At 40.9% G+C, this 18,952-nt stretch overlaps 1 protein-coding gene across 5 annotated transcripts in view; it reads left to right on the top strand.

The window, feature by feature from the left end:
• Positions 1-7,306: 7,306 nt before the first annotated feature.
• ST7 (suppression of tumorigenicity 7) overlaps positions 7,307-18,952 on the top strand; it is a 235,422-nt gene continuing 223,776 nt past the window's right edge. For 3 of the 5 annotated variants that reach the window (XM_032401717.1, XM_032401715.1, XM_032401716.1), the window contains exon 1: positions 7,336-7,486. In XM_032401717.1, the coding sequence (XP_032257608.1) occupies positions 7,336-7,486 (151 nt within the window). Of the gene's footprint in view, positions 7,487-18,952 lie in introns of all 5 variants that reach the window. The other 2 variants (XM_032401714.1, XM_032401721.1) reach the window with 1 other exon arrangement.

Genomic DNA, 18,952 nt, shown 5'->3' with positions numbered 1-18,952 from the left:
CATTTACATGCATCAGTCCTTTCTTATATGCAAATCACAGGTCTTCAGTTTTATAAGTTTAGAATATCAACTTGTTTGAGAGGTTAAAAAAAAAAATCAAACAACTCTACCTCCCTTATTCCCCAGTTCAATGTCATGATTTCAGTTTAATTCAGCCTACAAGGCCTGTGCTAGGCCCAGGGAGAGATCTAATAAAAGGACATGGACCAATGAACAAAAAAAAAAAAAAAAAAAAAAAAAAGGACATGGACCAATGAACAAATCTATAAAGTGATATATTAGACACATTGATAAATGTGTCTAAATATGGGAGTCCAAGATAAGTGCCTCTTTTGGAATAAAAGTGTGTATAAATATGCAATGCTTGCAAGAAATAGAAGAGCAGATAATTAAATCTAGGCCACAGCACTTTATTTGCTACAGTTTATCCAATCAAACTTGACAAGTTAATTCAAATGGGCTTGATTGAGTATGTAGACATCTTCAGCTCTCAGGTAGAATGACAAATTTGATTAAAGAAAAAAAATTGTATTGTAAAAATAGTACTATAAAGATAACTTTGAGAGAGAGGAAAGACTGAAGGGAAGTCACAGCTTCAATTATAATCCATATTCACTAACTGTCATTATTAACAAGGAGGTAAAACCCATTATAGTTAAATGTGCATAAGGTATTAAATTTAGCAGCTGTGCAATAGCATTGAAATGCAAAACAAAAGGGAAACCTAGACTAATTTTTGCAAGGCAAAATAAAGAAGAGAGGTTAACATTAATATTAGAAATACAATTAATTTGGCTGGAGTGGGCAAGCACATGACTTAACACTAGCCTGAAATGTACTCTAAGGTAAAAATGATCTGATTTTTCTTTCTTTCCATTTTTTAGATTAAGTTTCTACACAGGCCAAATATACCAGATGATCATGAAATTTCCACTTCAATTTGCATGCCTAAGTATAGTCTTGCACATTAGAAATGAGAACAAAATAAAATGTAACCAATAGAATGTAAGGGGATACATCTTTAAAGATGGAATCAATTCTCAGACATTTGAGAATAAATGCTTGGTATCAATAAAAACAAATTTAAGCTTGGGTCATGACTATCAGATTTTTCTTCGTTCTACTGATAATTCTATAACATCAGTGTAACCTGATTTCTGGATATTTTTTTCCATGCAACAGATTCTTTGTTTAATTGATGTGTCTAAATTTTCAGGTGATTTGGAGGTTTGAAATTTGAAGCCAAAAGTACAGAAGAACATGCTATGCACGTGGCAAGTAAGTCTATAGACAGCATACTATTTTTGTCCTTGGAACTATTTTATATGATGGTTATCTCTAGTGCTGGGTTTTTTTGGAAATCTTATAATTTTCAGCAAGGAGATGTCTAGATGTGACTTTGGATCCTGAAATTCTGGCCAGTCATGGACCCAAAATATGCAGTTTTAAGATAAAATAATGAAATTGGAATAACTGATGGTGTTTTACACACACAGTGAATTTCAGACAATGGATTTTTAGTTTGATTACAAGTGCTAAATATTTTTTTAATTTTAGTTTGAGTATCAAAAATAAAAAGAAAACTGTACTAGTATCATTTCTACACTATTTAAAGTGCAAATAAAAAATGAGCCCATCATATTAGGATATCTTCCAAAGAGTAAAGATACTAGGAAGGAATAAATAAAGTAAAGGGAGTAACACTGTTGCCTCAAACGATGGGTTAGTCTAAGAAACAAAGGATCAGAAAGAACTTCAGAGGGCTTCTTAATATATATTTCTTGTTTTGTTGAATACATGTGATCTCTCTGCTATGTCTCAGGTTTTTTCTTTTTAACCTCACTCATCTTCTTCTGGTCTTCTCTCCTGATTGTATTTCAATGGGGTAAATGAGAAGGCTGTGGTGATGCTCTACTTCCCAAAGGAATTTTATTTTATTTTTTCTTTGAAAATAAAGAACTATCCTCCACTGGCTGGAGCAGGATTTTCGGGTAAAGATAGGGTTAGGCTGCCTTCAGGTTCTTTATACAAGGCTTTGGTCATTCTATTTTACATTTTTGCTATCAGAATTATTCTGTATATCAACAAACCTGACCTTACTCAAATAATTTTGATTTTTTTAAACAGATCAGGAATGTCACTAAGTATCGGCATATCTGTGAAAGGCTTTATATAGAAACTAAGGTATCTTTTTTAAGGAATGGGGGGACAAAAGTAAATGTGATTATAATTCATCATACAATTTCTAAACCGTGTCATTGTGAATCTTTCGCAGTAAGATGAAATGTGTGTGTGTCTGCATTCTTCCTTATACCTACAATATTACATCTTGGGGTCATTCTCCCCAAGCCTTTTGCTATCTAAATCATCTTTTCAACTATATATGGATAGTTGAAATTCCGTCCCTTCAATATCTCTGTGAGAGAGTATGTTGTCTTCAAGAAATTAGAAATGGCAAATTCCCTTCCAAACCTGTTTGTATGCTCTACTGGTCCTCAAAACTAATGAGGCTGGATTTGCATTTATTCAGTTCTAAATAAGTCACTAAATAAGGGTAATCAGTTAGTTAGGATGTTATTCACCAACACAGGATACTGACTAATTCATGAATTTAACCAATGAACGTGGGTGAGATTTTTTTCATTTATTTTAAAGAGAAGCCAAAGAGTTAGAAGAGTTATTTCTTCTTTTAAATTTAACTATGGTTTTTTTTTTTTTGCAAGATGTTATTTTATTTATTTGACAGAGAGAGACACAGCGAGAGAAGGAACACAAGCAGGGGGAGAGGGAGAGGGAGAGGCAGGCTTCCCGCTGAGCAGGGAGCCCGATGGGAGGCTCGATCCCAGGACCCTGGGATCATGACCTGAGCCGAAGGCAGACGCTTAACGATTGAGCCACCCAGGTGCCCCAAATTTAATTTAACTATGTTTTATTGTTATTTATTTATTTTTGTTTGTTTATTTACTTCTGAGGTAAAATTGACACATCATAGTGATTCAATATTTTTATACCTTATGAAATGATCCCCATGCTAAGTCTAGATATCTTCTGTCACCATACAGTTATTATGCCATGATTGACTCTATTCCCTGTGCTCTACATTACATCCCCATGACTTATTTATTTTATAACCGGAAGTTTGTACTTCTTAATCCCCTTCACCTATTTCACCCATCTCCAACTCCTCCTCCCTCTGATAACCAATGGTTTGTTTCCTGTATTTATGAGTCTGTTTCTGTTTTGTTTTTTAGATTCCACATATGAATGAAATCATTATTTGTTTTTCTCTGCTGATTTATTTCACTTAGCATAATGCCCTGTGGGCCCATCCATGATGTTGCAAATGGCAAGATTTCATTCTTTTTTATGGCTGAATAATATTTATTACACACACACACACACACACACACACACACAGATCCTTAGGTTGCTTCCATGGACCCTTAGCTTGGCTATTGGAAATAATGCTGCAAAGAACATAGGGGCACATGTATATCTTTGGATTGGTGTTTTCATTTTCTTCAAATAAATACCCAGAAGTGGGATTGCTAGATCGAGAACAGTTATTTCTTGCATTGAAATCTCAGATGAACTCTGAAAATCACTTACAAAAATAGTTTCTTAAACTTCTAAGTCTAAAACTAAAGACTATGACAGCCAATATATGTATATACACTCCCAAACACCACTTACAAAACAAAACAAGAAACACTAGAGAAGAAATTTTAAAGAACTTTTAAAGGTCTTCCTAATATATTGGTTTCTTATTCAGTTCAGATATTTTACCAGACTAAGATATACATTTTACCCAAACACATAAACCAATTTATGAGAAATTTAGGAGTGTATTGTTTTTACATAATTCCCATAAATTAATGGTCATTTAACTCCTATTATACAACCCACAGGTAGTTACACCTCTTAAAGCAAACTTTCAAGATAAGCTCACTATATGGTGGAAGACCAAATCTTAAGTTTTACCCCCAAATTAAACCTCAGATTAGTATTCTTTATAAAATATAAGATTTGGAATTTCTTTTCATAGAATTGATTTTGATTCCTCTATACAACACTCAGTAAGTATTTACTGAGCGTGTACCATGTGCCAAATGTAGCGCTATTCGGATTAGGAGGTAATGAGGACTAAAATAAACAACAATAACATATTACCTAACATTAAAGGCCTCAATTAACAGAGAGGAAAGATATTGACTAGGTCTTGTGCTAAGCATTTTCAGTAGGCATCTCATTGAATCTTCCCAACAACCCCCTGTAATGGGTACAAGTGTAATCCATTGAACAGGTGAAGAAACTGGCTCAGGGAAACTCAGTAACTTGTAAAGAGCACCCAAGTAGTGAAGAGCAGGATCAAAAATAGAGCCTGTCATCATTTGGCTCCAATCCTATGCTTTAACAGCCTACCATAAGCTTCCTGGTGCAGCACCTCAGGAAAGAGACAGTGAACCCTGGGAGGCAGGAGGGAGCTGGTGTCATAAAGGAGGTGATTTTTTTTTTTTTTTTAAGATTTTATTTATTTGACAGAGGGGGAGGGGGGGGGGGGAGGGGGGGGGGGGGGGGGGGGGGAACAGCAGGCAGAGGGAGAAGGAAAAGCAGGCTTCCCGCTGAACAGGGAGCCCGAAACGGGGCTGGATCCCAGGACCCTGGGATCATGACCTGGGCCAAAGGCAGACACTTAACTGACTGAGCCACCCAGGCGCCCCAAGAGAGGTGATATTTTAAGTGCATCTCTAAATAAACTGTTTTCAGGCAATTGTGTCAGGGAAAGAAAGTTGGAGGGAAGTATATCACAGAAAGGTGTGTATAGTATTATAGGCATGTCCTGTGGAGCAGGTAGAAAGTCATGAAAGAGGATAGCATGTTTGCCAAAATGCTGGTGGTATGAAGAGTGCCTAGGATGGGAGATGGGGCTGTGTAGGTTGGTAGGACCACCTTGAGTGCCATCTAGATTTTATCCTTTAGGTAGGCTTTGGCGTGGAGTAGGAGTGGAGTAGACAGGTCCTTGGAGGATTTTTAAGCAGGAATGAGTTATCAGATTTGTACTTTGAAAGGTAACTCTGGCAGAGAAGTGTGGAAGAAGGTGCATTGAGCGGGGATGAGGGATGGTGGTGGTGGTGGTGATGGTTGTGGTGGTGCTGGTGTTGGTTGTGGAGAAACCAGAGGCAGGAAGCCCACACCTTGTTCTCTCTGAGAGATGATGAGGTTATGAGAGACTAAAGGCTATTGCAGGAGAATAGAGAGAAGTGACAGATCCGAGACAGGAACTTAAAGTTTTGATGCCCAATTGAATCCGTGGAGAGGAAAGGAGATGAGAGGGACTCCCATCCCATCTGGGTGGGATGATCCTCAGATTTCTGAATTGGAGAGCTAGAATGTAGTGCTCATTTCCAGGACTCTAGAAGGAGGAGCAGTTGGAGGTGAGTTTTGGATGTGATAAGCTTGGGGTAACTGTGGGTCATTCCATTGGGAGATGGTTAAGGGGAGGCTAGACACATCTGGTTGTCACTATTCCATGAGTGGTTCTACTCAAGAGCCACCCTTTACCTTCTGTCATTATCCTGCCTATCCTATCAGTCACCAAGGCCTGTCAATTCTACCTTCTTAAGTATTTCTTTAATCCCCACTTACATATATCTCTGAATTGGTCATTTGGATTCGTGTGTGCAGTGCCAAATAACAGTAAACACCTTTGTGTTTCTATAAGGCCCTTCAAAATCAGATCTTCTTCGGCTTTATCCTTCTTGACACCATCCCCCAGAGAGCCTGCACTCCAGCCACGCTGAAGCAGCCACACTTCCCACGAGATCATGATCTCTCACTTCGGTGTCCAAGAACAAAGGTATATGTCCAACTCCGACCTCCCTCCCTGGCTACACACCAGAGAGAGGCAATAATGAATAAGACAGGGCTGACCCTCCAAGAGTGCCTAGTACACAGTCAGAAAATTGTGGCTCATCTGAGTCATATTTATGTCTCTTCTTCGAGGTTCACTGACAGCAAAAAGCTAGGCCCCCGGATGTTCATTTAAATTAAGTAGGCAGTTCTACTGCAGAGAATCTGGTGGTTACTTAATCATAACATAAAATAGATGGTTCATGTACTCATGCTGTTTAATTCTACTGGAATTAGTGAAAATGTGAGAGGAGTTCTATTATATATGCCATAAATATGTCCTGCATGTAAAAAGTTAAAATAGCTTGTTTTATTATGCTACAGTAAGCAGAGCAAAATTTATAATAAAACATTCTGCTGAATACTCAGAATTCTAAAAATGTCTTGGCTGTAGATAGGATAACCTGCAATTACTTTATTATCACCTAATGCATAAAAGTGAAATTATTTATGGCCAGAAACAAACTTTCAACTTTCACTTGGTAAAGGCAACATTTTATTCAGCCCAGACAAAAACACTTGTAATAATCTTGCTTAAAGTAGTTCATTCAGATTAAGCCCAAATTATCCCAGAGAATTAATATTAAAAACAGGCTGGGAGTTGTTCGAACTGTGATAACCCCCAAAAATGAGAGGATAAACATTCTTCTTGCTAAGATTTCTTTGGAAAACCCCTGTGCTGCTCCAACGAAGATAAAACAAAGGTAAATAGCGTGTGCAACCAAAATCTTGCTTAATAGAGTGATTTATTTTCTGGCCTACTAACCACCGACAGGAGCACATCTATCTTTTCCCAGCTGCCCTGGGTTTATTCACCCCTCTGAGCCTGAATTCTGAGAGCAAGGAGTGGAGTGCAGAGAGTTTAAGACCTCTATAGATGGATGTGTGGCATCCATCACATTGCAACTGAATTTTGGCTTGAGTTTAAGGTAAACTATTCAATCGCCTTGTGCCTCGGTTTCCCTGTCTACAGAACGGGGATTGCTGAAGGGGTTAAATGAGATCATACAGATCTTGGAACAGTGCCCGGCATATAGGAAACCCTCAACATATGTGAGTTATCATTATATGTCAAGAGTTCCCCTCAGCGTCCCAGTGGCCCTGTCTTTCTAAATATTAGCACGAGAAATAGAAATGGCATCAGAACGTGAGGGGGCAGAGGCCACGTGATCCCTCCACGAAAGCCACTTGCAGGGGCCTTCAGAGAGTTAGCAATAAGCCGGGAAAAGGAAAGGTAGGCGCGTCGGTGGCCCGCGCGATTTCCCGCCGCGCCCGCGTCCCGGGCGGCGGGCGGGCTCCGGGGGCGCCCGGGCCACGGCGGCGGCGGCGGCGGCGGCGGCGGCAGCGGCGCGAGCGGCGCCTCCGGGCCGGTGAATCATCCCGGCAGACACCGAGAGCCGCGGCAGCAGAGAGCAGCGCTGGAAAATGGCTGAAGCGGGCACGGGCTTTCTGGAGCAGCTCAAGTCCTGCATAGTTTGGTCTTGGACTTATCTGTGGACCGTGTGGTTCTTCATCGTGCTCTTCCTGGTCTACATCCTGCGGGTGCCCTTGAAAATCAACGACAACTTGAGCACAGGTAAGGCCGGGGCCGCTGGGCCCGCGGCGCTCACCCCTCCCCCGCCCCGGAAAGTTAGTGCAACTCGCGCGGGGCCGCGGCTGGCGGGGGCGGGAAGCCGGGCGCGCGCTCAGGGACGCGCCGGGGCCCGCGCACCCGACGTCCGCGGCCACCCGCCGAGCACGCGGCGCCTCAGGTGGCCGGGCCGAGCTACCGGGTCGCCGGGCCCGTGTGGGGGCGGCCGGCGGCCTTCCCCGCCCCGCGGCCCCGCGACCCCGCGGAGGTGGAGCCGCGCCGCGCACACGCCGCGAGGCGGGCCCGGCAGGCGGCGACGGCACCGCGGCCCGATGGGGCCGCCCTGCTGGGGGCCGGTCCGCGGGCTACGGAGGAGGACGGGCGTCGCGAACGAGGGAGTTCCGGCGGACGCCCCCTCGGGTGTCGGCGCGCGGACCCCGAGGTTCTCCTCAGAGTTAGACCGTGCCCTTCCTCACACCCTGTGGGCCGAGGGTGCCGAACCTCCGAAGTGTAGTCGGACCCGGCGTCTCTCCCCAGCCGGCGGCACTCGGCCGGCTGAGGGCGCCTCGGTGGGAGGGCTGCCCAGGGGTGCCCGGCGCTGAAGCCCCCCAGCCGGAGCCGAGGCCGGACCAGGGGGCCGGGACTGTCCGGGCTGCGCCCTCGGGGGCCCGGATTTGAGCCCCCGCGGCGTCGCTCTGATTTCCAGGGGCAGAGGGATACCTTGTTAGGGGTGTGGATGACGTGTCGGGTTACCAAACGGAATGTCAAGGGGACGAAAGGAGAGACGGGAAGTCGAATTCGTGATGGTTTTAAAGGCTCTCTGTCCTTCTCGGTACCCTCTCCTCGCCCGCCTGGGGCTCTGGTAACTAGCCTTGGCCGGAGTCTTTGATAAAGCTCCACAGGCTAAGAAGTGAGCCCCTCCTGTGTCGTACGGTCGTCAGTGCGGAAGGTAACTGGCGCAGGATCTTGATAAACTGGCAGCTGGCCGGCAGAATCATTAAAAAACAGCCACGAAGAAAATCCACACCAACAGTAACACTCCAGAGACAATTCAGAAACACAAAGTGTATTTTGAAGGAGGGGTTACAGCCCTTCTTTGAAGTCTGGAAGTAGTTGTGGGACTCAAGTTACAGAGTTTTAAAAAAAAAATTTTTTTTTAAAAATATTTTTTAGTTTCACAGTACTTTGGAAAATCCTTACAGTCCCGAATATGTATGTACTGTATTATATTCCACCTAGTGTGTGATTTATATAGTCTGGGGGTCCAGGTCTGGTAATGCATTTTCCTGTGTGGTGTTAACTGCACTAAAATAATTTTTAGAACACTTGAGATAATATACTCATTTTGTTAGATACTTGTGCCTTTAAAGTCTAAACCTCAGGCATCTTCATCACTCTTTTTTTTTTTTTTTTTTAAAGATTTTATTTATTTATTTGACAGAGAGAGACACAGTGAGAGAGGGAACACAAGCAGGGGGAGTGGGAGAGGGAGAAGCAGGCTTTCCGCGGAGCAGGGAGCCTGATGCGGGGCTCGATCCCAGGACCCTGGGACCATGACCTGAGCCGAAGGCAGACGCTTAACGACTGAGCCACCCAGGCGCCCAATCTTCATCACTCTTAACTTGAACTCTTGTTCATATTTACATTTGTTTCTTAGTGTCCCTGGGAGACAGATAGGATTCTGCACCCTAGAATCATCCTGCCATTTTATTTTTTTTTATTTTTTATTTTTTTAAAGATTTTATTTATTTTTTGATAGAAGGAGAGATAGCAAGAGAGGGAATACAAGCAGGGGGAGTGGGAGAGGGAGAAGCAGGCTTCCTGCGGAGCAGGGATCCCGATGTGGGGCTCGATCCCAGGACCCCGGGATCATGACCTGAGCCGAAGGCAGACGCTTAACGACTGAGCCACCCAGGCGCCCCATCCTGCCATTTTAATAGGTGTTGCTCAGCTCTTGGATTTAGTCATCTCAAAGACCTGGCTTTCTGGCTGTTTTTCTTTTAGAGTGGCTGATTGTCACAGTACTATCTTCTAGGTTTAGGCAAATATATCTCCAAGATACTTCTAGTCCCAAAGCCCTGTGATTTTAAGAAGTTCTTTGAATAGATGTGGTAAGGGAATCCTCTATTTATTGATAAGCAGGTTTGATTTTTTTTCTCCCTAAAAATTTATTGTAGGATTTTTAAAAGTGTGAATGTTTCTCATTTAATACACATTTAAAATTTGTATTTTGGAATACCTATTTGTATACCACATTTTAAAAAAGTAGGTTAAATAATAATCCATGTGTGTATATGTGTGCATGTGCCCATAAGTGCCACTTACCAATGCTCTGTGCAGAACAGGCAAGAAGCAAAAGACCTACTGGGAAACTATGTAGTTTTTAAGGAAGAAAATACTGTAGTTAGATCTTCTCCCAGCGGCTTTAAATCTGGCACACCTCACAAATCCCTTTGTTAATTTGTATAGGATTGTTGCTCATTTGGGCTTCTAAGAGGTAGAAAATATGAAGATGTACAGCCCATTAGGGCTGGATCTCATCAGGTATAGAATGGAGGGAGCCTGAGGCTATTTGCCCTAGTGATTCTGGGCTTCTGTTTTCAGTGTGGTTTTATGCACATTTTAGTCATAAGGTAAAAGGAGAAGCGTATAGAGACAACTACCTCTTTGCTATTTTTTGTGAGAAGATGGGGGAAATGGGGACATTGGACCCTCCCATGGTGGAACTTGTCCTTCCAGGGTCAGAAGAAGTGGATTCTAATGGGACTAATATTTGCTGTTCCTAAGCCCTGTGGCGCTTGCTCTTCCTGTGGCAGTGAAGGCGAGTGTCCCTGGAAAGGTCACAGAGTCTAGGGTTGCTTTGAAGGAGCTGCAGGTAGCACAGGTCTCCTTCCTCAGCGAAGGTGAGGACACCGACACAGAGAGGCCAATTGGTGAGGCAGCCAGGAGCCCCAGGGCTTCCCTGACACAGGCCCAACTCTGAGCTTTGTAAGATTGTGGAATCTGCTAAAAATGTTCTGGAGTTGTTTTGGATATCTGCTTGACATGTTCTTCTCAGTAGCTTGATTACCTGTGACAACGTTCATATTTCTAACCTCATTTGATCTATTTTTTGGTAAATGTGTTTCATTCGATTTGCTTTTTTAAAAAAATTTCTTGAATGTCTCCTATGCATAGGATGTTGTTGCAGGTGTTATGATGGGAAAGATACACAAGTTTGTGAAACTCAGGCTAAATTAGGGTTTATCACATGGGAACAACTTCTCATAATGCAAAGTGGAGGAGGGCAAGGCAGTTGGAGCTTCTCTTGAACTGAACGTTGAGGATGAAGAGAATTCCATGGTTCTGAGTGGGGGATACAGACAAAGTCACAAAAATTGGAAGTGCAGGTCAGATTCAGAGAACTATGAATCATGTGGAATTTAAAACAAGAAAAGAAAAGGACTTTAATGAACAAGGATACCTTTGCTGCTCATGTGTCATGTATAGTTTTCCAAGTAAAAATACCTTTAAGGGTCTTTTTATGGTTGTTGTACTTTCCCACTCCTAACATCTGGGTTTACTTGACCTTCACTGCTTTGAGCCTGTACCATTTAAGGATAAAGTTCAGAGTATTCTATTAGACCACATACGGAAAACGTCACATAAGCAACCAGTTCTTGCAATGAAAAATGAATTTTCAGAAAGCCCAGAGAGAAAACATATTAGAAATAGCACACACTGGTTAGCTTCGATAATTGATTTTTTGATCTCTGCCCTTGAGTTGGTTAGGAGAATGTTAAAGTAGTTCTATGATTTACTGAAAATAGAGTGAACTTTTAACATGATTTTTATTTATTTATTTATTTATTATTTTTTTAAAAAAGATTTTATTTACTTGAAAGAGAGAGAGAGTACAGAGGGAGAGGGAGAAGCAGACTCCCTGCTGAACAGGAAGCCTGATGTGGGGCTTGATAACCAGGACCCCGAGATCATGACCTGTGCCCAAGGCAGATGCTTAACCGATTGAGCCACTGAGGTGCCCCTGAACATGATTTTTAAAAACCCCAAATTATGTTATTGTTTGTTAGTTTTCAAGTGAGTTAATATCCCAAAATAATGCTTTTCCAAAAGGGCAGAACATTAATTGTGGATAGGAGCAGTCATGCAGGATATTATTCAAGAAAAACAGTAGAACAGATTAGTCTTTAAAAATTTTTACAACAACTTACTTTATAGTGTAGTGTCGATAGCACTTTCTCATCTGCTCTGTGTTCTGAGATTTTGGATGCTGAATTTAAAACACTGCGTGTTAACACCTTCTCTTAAAATATGCACCTTTGCAACTATTGCACCAAGCAGCTTAAGTGATTTTCCATTTCTTTTTCTGTTTCCTGAAAAGCAAGTTTTCAAAGATCTTTGAAATCCTGTTTAATTCCTTTTAGAAAACAAATGTTATAGTCTGACCTAGGCTTAGGTTTGTTTATATTATAAAACTTTTTTGTGTTAATTATGATGGTAAATACAGATGCAAAACTCATATTACCGAACTGAGATGATACGTAAGTTATCATTTAGGTGTAGGTCAGTTCTGAGTATTTTCATATTGGAAATAGTTGCTCTAAATTTAATTAACACTTGTCTCAAGGGCCTGGTTGCAATTTACATAGGTCTTTTGCCCCTGCTGTGCCTGTTGTCTAAAATGTTCTTCCCATCTTTAAATCCTACCCATCCTTCAAGGACCAGCTTGCCTGCTGCCTGCTGATCCTTTCAGCTGAACATGCTGTTTCCTCCACTTTCAGAGTGCGTTATCTGAGAGGCATGTTGGCAGATTTTACCTTGCATGAATTATTGTTGCGACTCTAGTTCTTTGTTTTCCAGTATAATTTCTTTTTTTTTTTTAAAGATTTTATTTATTTATTTGACAGAGAGAGACACAGCGAGAGAGGGAACACAAGCAGGGAGAGTGGGAGAGGGAGAAGCAGGCTTCCCGCCAAGCAGAGAGCCCGATGCGGGGCTCGATCCCAGGACCCCGGGATCATGACCTGAGCCGAAGGCAGACGCTTAACGACTGAGCCACCCAGGCACCCCTCCAGTATAATTTCTTGCACATAGTAGTAGTTCCTTACCATTCACTGGATGAAGGAATCTTCAAGTTGGGGTGTACCCAGTGAGTTGGGATTGGAACAATGAAATTGATCAAACACATTAGTGGGTATGTGCCTTACTTAAATGTTCAGCTTTAGATCGAGGTTGGAAGCTGACACAAAAACTTAAATTCTGTGATGGGTCATATGCATGTAATTCATGGTGTTCCAGTTCGTGAGCACATAAAAGGACAGTTTTCTAATTGATGTCAGCTTTGAGTTTAGGATATATCCCAGACTTTTTAGTTGCCCTTACTTATTTTTGGAGACTTTTCTCTCAGCCATTAATGAAGCAATGTAAATGATACTTTTTTCCTAGGTCCTCAGTTTCTGTACAGGTACAGTGATAGTTTTATATTCTTTAAGATTCTTTCTGGCTCTAGGATTCTGTTTCAATGTCTTGGGATAAATTTCATTGAGTGCAGAGTGTAGAAACAAGCAAATAGGTGGACTTAATATATGTGAATATGTATACTTAGTGAATATATTTTTTCCAGTTTGGACTCTAATTCCTACAGAATACAACTTCAGATACTATGTGACTTCCTTCAGTGGCTTTCCATCTCACTGAAAATAAAATCCAGATATATTCCCCTGGCATTCAGAGTTTGATGATCTGACCCATTCCTTCTCTTCTACCATTCTTTCTTGAGGTTATTTACCTTCCAAGGCATGTTGTGATTCTTTCTTATTCTTAAAGATTTATTTATTTGAGAGAGAGAGAGAGAGTGCACAGATGTGCATGGGGTCGGGGTGGGCAGGGGATGGGAGGGGCAGAGGGAAAGGGAGTGAGTGAATCTGGAGCAGATTCTCTGCTAAGCCTGGAGCCCCCCGGGGCTCATCTCACGACCCTGTGCTGAAATCAAGAGTTGGATGCTCAACCGACTGAGCCACTGAGGCGCCCCTATTCTTTCTTATTCTTAAATATACCTCGTTTGGGGTGCCTGGGTGGCTCAGTTGTTAAGTGTCTGCCTTCGGCTCAGGTCATGGTATATATACATATATACATATATATATACACACACATATATACACACCTCGCTTGTTCCTGCCTTATGGCTTTACCATAAGGTGCCCTCCACCCAGAATGCTTTCCTACTTGATTTTTGCACAGTAGTCTTACTAGTTACCTCTCTGCTTAAATTCACTTCTTTTGAGAGGTTTTCCCTGATGACCCAATCTAAAATGACTATCCCATTACTGTAATATCACCAGATTTGAATTCTCTGCATAGCATTTAGCACTGTTTGATATGGTTCTTGTTTGTTTATTTATTTATGCATACTCATAGTTGTAACCCATGTACTGTAAGCTCCATGGGAGTAGAGGTCTTGTTTTGTCTTATTGCATATCTCCAGGATCTTGAACAGTGACTGTTTGGGCCTAGTGCTTAGTATGTCTTTGTTGAATGAATGAAAAAAACTGTCAGTTGGTTGTGGTGACTTGGCAGTAACACTCTTCTTTAGGAAATGATTTTGGAATCTGTCATGTAGTCATTTCTTTATGAGATTGAGAATCGTGTTCACTGACTTTAAGTTATAAAGACTACCCTGAAATGTTTACTGCTGTTCCAAAATGTTTATATGTTTTGATCCTTTCTTTAGGGGTAGAATATAAGGAAGGCTGGCCTTCTGGTTCATGTTGTAAAGTAAATTTAATATAAAGGATGTTAAGAGTAAAAAATTGATCACATTTGGGCGCCTGGGTGGCTCAGTTGGTTAAGCGACTGCCTTCGGCTCAGGTCATGATCCCGGAGTCCTGGGATCGAGTCCCACATCGGGCTCCCGGCTCAGTGGGGAGCCTGCTTCTCCCTCTGACCCTATCCCCTCTCATGCTGTTTCTCTCTCTCTGTCAAATAAATAAATAAACAAAATCTTAAAAAAAAAAAAATTGATCACATTTTTGTGTGATATAACCTGGAACTTCAAACGTAGGATTTGCAGAGTTAGGTACCTCATATTACCTGTAAGGAAGGAGCTTGAGAGTCTACTAACATGGAAAAAGTTCTTTTTCCATGTATATAGGGAAGGACACGATAGTAGAAGAAAGTTGTGGTTGACAAATTTTCATAGCACTCTTGTCAGGCATTATGAAACTTAACACACAGAAGTATAATTTGAAGTGATTAGAAATACTTAAGCGCAATTTTCAGTTCATATATTTGCATATTCCCTCCACTAACGATAGAAGCATTTCTAAGTTTATATGAGAAGCCAAAGTGAAAATAGTTTTAGCATTGAAGAAATTTGTTTTATTGCCAATTTTATTGTAATGTTTCCTTCTCCATAAAGTACTGCATGTCTGCTGAAAGGAAGAAACACCAGCTGTGATGAGGTGAAAGGAGCATTGAATTTAGAAGATTTGAGTTTAAACCCCACTTTGCCATCTGCTGGGTAGCGTTGGACAGATTACTTTGGAAGACTCTTTTCTCATTTATAAGATGAGGACAATAATCTCCGTTTCTTAGACTTATTTTGAACTTTAAATGAAATAACCTTTAGCACTGAGCTCTGAGCATTGCACATAAATGATATTAGCAACCATATATTGTATCCCTAGTTGTCTCGTCCATTTCACTGACTCCGAACCTGTTCATTCATTAGTTAGTTCATTCATCTGCCGTTTTGTTCATTCATTTGGTGAGGAGAGGCGGGCGCCTGGAGATTGAAGTTGTATTGTTCCTGTCAGTTAACGATTTGGAGCTACAATCTCATGTCAGCTATAATCCTTTCAGTTTCTGCACTTGCTTTCTGTGCTGAAAAATTACCATCCTCTAAGATAGTGTCTTGTTCTCTAATGCTTCCAGGTATATTTTGCTCCCTATGAGCAAGGGCCATGCATGGTAAAGTCGCATCTTAAAAACAAGATTGAATAAATCTGCTGATTTGAATTAGGAAGGGATGAGGAATCAACCCGTAATGGGTTCTTACGTGAGCCTGGCCCTGTGCTGCGTGCTTTATCATTGGTCGGTAGGCTCCCTGGGCTTGTCCATGGAAGCCTGTGTATGTTCCACATTAACAGCTACGTGGCTCATACTCTCTTTGTACATGTGGAATGAAAATTGTCAAGACAAAATGACGACAGTTGTGATTCTAGTCCGATTAAAGGAAACAATACAGGTGAACACATTTAAAAAATGTATTTTGATGGGAAAACAGCCTAATTTATGAATGAGGATGAGAACTTGGTAGAGACCTTTGGATGGGATTGTTTCCTTAGTATACTCAGAAGAGCTTGAGAGCAAGGGTTATGACCTTTTCATCTTTGTATTTGCATCATTTGGTCATCACTCAGTGATGATACGTGAAAAGGTAAATGTGTGAGTAGTTTTAAGGCTTTCCAAGATTAATGGCACTAGTGGTGCTTTTCTTATCTCACTTCACCACCTAATGTTTTTCTTTCCCTTGGTTCAGAGGGCTCTTGCTAATACTTACCATTCAAGGCTAGGCTTATTATTTGGCTCGTAACTGAAACTCAGAGAGAGAGAAGGATTCTTCTGAGGTAACTGGGGCAAAAGCTCAAAGACAAGAGAGGAAAAAGAATGTTCTTGTGATTCAGAGGAGGTGTTTCCCCAAGTTGGAACTAATGGAAAAATTCAGAGCTGGAAAACACTAAGGGGAAGAAGAGATAGTGTGGTGTTAAGTGTGACTAGTCTGATGGGTCAGGATGCTCAGTGATTGTCTAAATATGGGGGCTGAAATGGGATTGACAGAAAGTGTGGAACTGGACAAATAGCACAACTTAACGAGTGTTTATACTTGCTAAATAGACTATAGTAGGCACAACTCTGGGCATTCATTGCTATGGTTGAGATCAGTTGCCTTTGACTTACCAGCCTGGTGATAGAATTGGTTCCTTGACTGGAATGCAACTTCGTATGAGATGGTAAATTGAATGAGAAAGTGCTTTGTAGCCTGTAAACTGCTGTTTAAATCCAAGGCATTACAGTAGGTTGTTTCTCTAGAAGTTTGTATTCTATAGGCTTTCACAGTGAAATGACAGGTTAAAATATATAATGGGATCTCAGTTATCCTGGAGAGTCTTCCTAAAGAATATCTAATGAGAGTTGCACTAAGCAGGGTAATGGCTTATTGGATTTTTTTTTTTTTTTTTTAAGTAGGGGCTTCTTCAACACAGGGCTTGAACTCACAACCCTGAGATCAAGCCTGGAGCTGAGATCAAAGCGTCAGACACTCAACTGAATGAGCCACCCAGGCACCCTTTATTGGGTGGTTTTTAACCACACAGTAGTGAACGTCTGTTTGTTGTAAATATGAAACAAAATCTTCTAGCATGCTTATTGTATTTGAGATGTCATTGTAAAGATATCTATAAAGGGTTTTTACTTTCCCAGAAGAGAGAGAATATGCAATGAAATTCATTTTTGATGTTACAGTGGAATAGGGCAGTTGCTCATGTGTTACTGTTACCAGTCATTCAAATATAGCAGGCATTCTTGCACTACCTACTGTGCTAAAATAAGAAACTGACAGGCTCAGTTAGCTCCAGCAGTATTTCATATTAGCTGTGGCTGTGGCCAGAGGAGTCACTGTTTAAGTCCAGTTACTAAATCTCTCAGCAAAATAAGGCAACATTTATCTGAGAAGGCATTTTTTTCCTCTCTGAATTTTAGGAAACTGAAAGTGTGCTAGCTATGAGCATACCTTGTGGAGAACCCTAACTTTGTTTCTTAGTTTTTTTTTTAAAGATTTTATTTATTTGTCAGAGACAGAGGGAGAGAGAGCACACAAGCACGGGGAACAGCAGGCAGAGGGAGAAGCAGGCTCCCCGCTGAGCAGGGAGTCTGATGCGGGACTCGATCCCAGGACCCTGTGATCGTGACCTGAGCCGAAGGCAGATGCTTAACCCACTGAGCCACCCAGGTGCCCGTTTCTTAAATTGACTTACAAGTCTAATAAAGGATCTTGGTTAAGGTCAGTCTTTTTGAAAATTTGAGCAAGACTGTAGAGGACTTTGAAGGTATCTCTTAGGTCACTGAGCAAGGACTGTTTTTTTTGTTATTGTTGTTTTGTTTTGTATAAAAAAGCTTAACAATTTAAAATAACACAAATAGTTGAAACACTCTGAGGTGTAAAAGTCTTAAAAAAAGAAGTGGCTCAGGGTGCCTGGGTGGCTCAGTCGTTAAGCGTCTGCCTTCAGCTCAGGTCATGAACCCAGGGTCCTGGGATCAAGCCCTGCATCAGGCTCCCTGCTCAGCGGGAAGCCTGCTTCTCCCTCTCCCACTCCCCCTGCTTGGGTTCCCTCTCTCACTGTGTCTCTCTCTGTCAAATAAGTCAATAAAATCTTAAAAAAAAAAAAAAAGTGGCTCTTTAGGCAGTTTGGATCTGGATTTATGTGTGACCTACACTTAGAGGATTTTTTGTTTTGTTATGAAGTCAATTGTAATACCATTATAAAGTGTTATTTGATTAGCAATAGGTAATAGTAGAATGCTTTCAGTTCTTCCCTCTGTTAAGCTTTCCCAGTTTCTAGTCTCTTTCTCTTGGGAATGAGAGAATGAAATTTACTTTTTTATCAAATTGATCTTTTTCATTTATTTGATAGGTACTGTTCATCAAGTATTACTCATAGAACTAATAAAATAATGCTCTTGGGTGTTTATTACACTCACTTGACTCAATTGGTGTCCTCTCCAGGATATACATTTATATTCCTATAGTGTCACATATTAAGAACTGGTGTGATCTGGTTTTGTACTTTTCCCTCCATCTTTGCTGGAGAAGGAGGGGAATTCCTATCCTCTATCACTGATATCTTTTATTTAAAACAAAACAAAACAAATAAATAAAACAAATTATACTTTTCTCAGTTCAGGCTTAGAGTACTTGACATTATGGTTTAGAAAGATAAGTTTTTCTTAGTTTATTTGGCTCTTTTAGCAAAGAGAATGTTTTAAATTGCACCCTTACTTTTGAGAGATGAAATGTGAGAGGTTAAATTATAATTTTTAAATATTAGAAAGTTGCTTCTCAATTATTTTTTTTCTAAACTGGAAGTTATATATGCATTATCATTAGTCAGTAAAAGTTTGAAAATGTAATATAAAAAATCTTACAGCAAATATAATCTGTTAGAGAAAGTCATTATCCTAAGAATAAACTTTTTTTCTGTACATTATTTGAACAATCATATTCTCAGAGGGAAAGTACAGAAGCAATGACAATTAAGGTTGAACAAAGATATACAGACATTAGTTAGTTTTGTTAATAAAAGTATTCCTAAAAATGTTTGGTTTTTACAAACAGTTTTGTTTTGTTTTTGCTTACCTACAGAAAATAATGTAACAATTTCTGGTAGATTTTAAAGGACAGTTAAAGGAACTATA

Source organism: Phoca vitulina, unplaced genomic scaffold (genome assembly GCF_004348235.1).
Source record: "Phoca vitulina isolate PV1807 unplaced genomic scaffold, GSC_HSeal_1.0 scaffold4, whole genome shotgun sequence".
NCBI lineage: Eukaryota > Metazoa > Chordata > Mammalia > Carnivora > Phocidae > Phoca > Phoca vitulina.
Note: the sequence above shows the minus strand (reverse complement) of the source record. Positions and strands in the feature narration are given on the sequence as shown.